We start from the raw sequence: 2213 nt of genomic DNA on the forward strand, positions 1-2213 counted from the left end.
TCGAGTCTGTAGTAATAACTTAACTTTTATTATTATCAAAGTTCAGCAGCAAGTTTATCTCAGCAAATACTCGTGTGTATTGTTCAGATATCTCGGAATAGTGTGTACATAATGTATGTGTTCATACTGTTAAACTTCATTTTCTATCAGAGCTCTCGAGCGTTGTATGCCAAAGTGTATGCCAAGACCAGTTATGACGGAGGGAGATAAAAAAAAGATGGGACGGTGGCGTTGAGCTATCCAATGTTGAGCAAGAGTAACTACACAACGTGGTCTCTTAAAATGAAGGTGAATATGCAAGCACACGACATCTGGAAGGCAGTGGAGCTTGCAGATCCAAAGGTTGCAGCTGAGGAAAAGAAAGATAGGTTGGCTTTGGAAGCCATCTATCAATCCATTCCGGAGGACATCTTATTGTCAGTGGCTGTTAAGAATACGACAAAAGAAACATGGGATGCCATCAAAACGATGTGCCTAGGTTCCGATCGCGTAAGACAGGCCAAGATGCAGACCTTAAAGTCAGAGTTTGAGGTGCTTAGCATGAAGGAGACAGAAACTATCGGTGAGTTCTGTATGATGTTAAACGACCTAGTAACCAACATACGAGCGTTGGGTGAAATTGTTGAAAAATGTTATGTGGTGAAGAAGCTGTTGAGGGCTGTACCTTCTAGGTTTCTGCAAATAAGCTCTGTAATGGAGCAATTTGGAAAGTTGAATGAGATGTCAATAGAAGAGGCCGTGGGATCATTAAAGGCGCATGAGGAAAAAACTCATGGCCAAATAGAGAAGCTTGGAAATCAATTACTCTTGACTGAGGATGAGTGGGCAAAGCGAAAAACAAATGGAGGGCAACTATTGTTAACCAAGAAGGAATGTTAAAGAGAACAAGTACATGAGGAACTGACAGTTCACAAAACCAGAAATTTCGAGGAGGGTCTCAGGGATTTCATGGTGTGAGAGAAATAAGTAAGGTAAAATGTTTTAATTGTCACAACTATGGACATTTTGCTGCAACTTGTCGTAAACCACGACGAGGTAGGGAGAAAATCAAGAGGTGAACTTATCATAAATCCATGATAATGAACCTGCTTTGCTTATGGTAAAACAAGAAAAAGTGGAAGAACGGACACTCTTGTTGAATGAGAAAGATGTTCGACCAAAGTTAAGCAAAGATTCTGAGATGCAAACTGAATCCAACTTGTTGTATTTGGATAACGGAGCTAGTAACCATATGACGGGGTTACGATCGAAATTCAAGGAGTTGGATGAAAGTATCACAGGTCAAGTGAAATTTGGGGATGGTTCGTTGGTTCATATGAAAAGGAAAGGCTGCTCATGAAGGTTATAAGATCTGCAAATCGGCTTTACAAGATCATAATGGAATCAAGCAAAGGTAGTTGCATGCTGTCAAAATTGAAAGATCCAGAGTGGTTATGGCACTTACGTCTTGGCCATGTGAATTTTCAGGCAATCAAACTAATGTCTAAAAATAACATGGCATATGGGATACCTAAATTGTTGAATCCAAAGGAGATGTGTACCGGCTGTTTGATGTCGAAGCAGGCAAGGGGATTTTTCTGAGCAAGGAAAACTTTTCATGAAAAGAAACCATTGGAATTGATCCATGGAGATCTTTGTAGACCAATTACTCCAGCCACTTTGGGAGGTAACAAATATTTTCTACTTCTTGTTGATGATTTTAGTAGAATGATGTAGACCTATATGCTAAGAAGCAAAGACAAAGTCTTAAAAGCATTCAAAAATTTAGAGTGATGATTGAGAAAGAAAAGGAAAACAAGATCAAGGTGCTAAGAACCGATAGAGGAGGGGAGTTTTGCTCTAACCAATTCAAATAATTTTGTGAGGACATGGGCATTATATAATATTTTAATGCACCCTACACACCCCAACAAAATGGGGTTGTAGAGCACAGAAATTGTACCGTTGTAGCTATGGCACGCAGTTTTTTGAAGGAGATGAGACTGCCTTTAACGTTGTGGGGGGAAGCTGTAACGCACACGATATATGTGCTGCACAGATTACCTACAAGAGCTCTGACAGGGAAAACTCCTCGCGAAGCATGGACAGGAGAGAAGCCTGATGTGTCATACATTAGAGTTTTTGGGAGTGTCGCTCATATGAAAGTACAAAGTGGGCATACAACAAAATTAGAGGACCGAAGTAAAATGGTTATTTACCTTGGTAGAGAACCC

The 2213-nt window shown here is 40.1% G+C and overlaps 1 protein-coding gene across 1 annotated transcript; it reads left to right on the plus strand.

Annotated features, from left to right (window-relative positions):
- The first annotated feature begins 243 nt into the window (after positions 1 to 243).
- LOC141703804 (uncharacterized) lies at positions 244 to 879 on the plus strand. Its single transcript, XM_074507239.1, has one exon. The coding sequence runs from the start codon at positions 244 to 246 to the stop codon at positions 877 to 879; it is 636 nt and encodes a 211-aa protein (XP_074363340.1).
- The last annotated feature ends 1334 nt before the right edge of the window (positions 880 to 2213 follow it).

Source organism: Apium graveolens, unplaced genomic scaffold (assembly GCF_009905375.1).
Source record: "Apium graveolens cultivar Ventura unplaced genomic scaffold, ASM990537v1 ctg7108, whole genome shotgun sequence".
In the NCBI taxonomy this organism is placed as follows: domain Eukaryota; kingdom Viridiplantae; phylum Streptophyta; class Magnoliopsida; order Apiales; family Apiaceae; genus Apium; species Apium graveolens.

What these genes read in the sequence shown, in the direction of transcription:
- LOC141703804 (XM_074507239.1), top strand. Translation starts at nt 244, where the DNA reads ATGTTGAGCAAGAGTAACTACACAACGTGGTCTCTTAAAATGAAGGTG.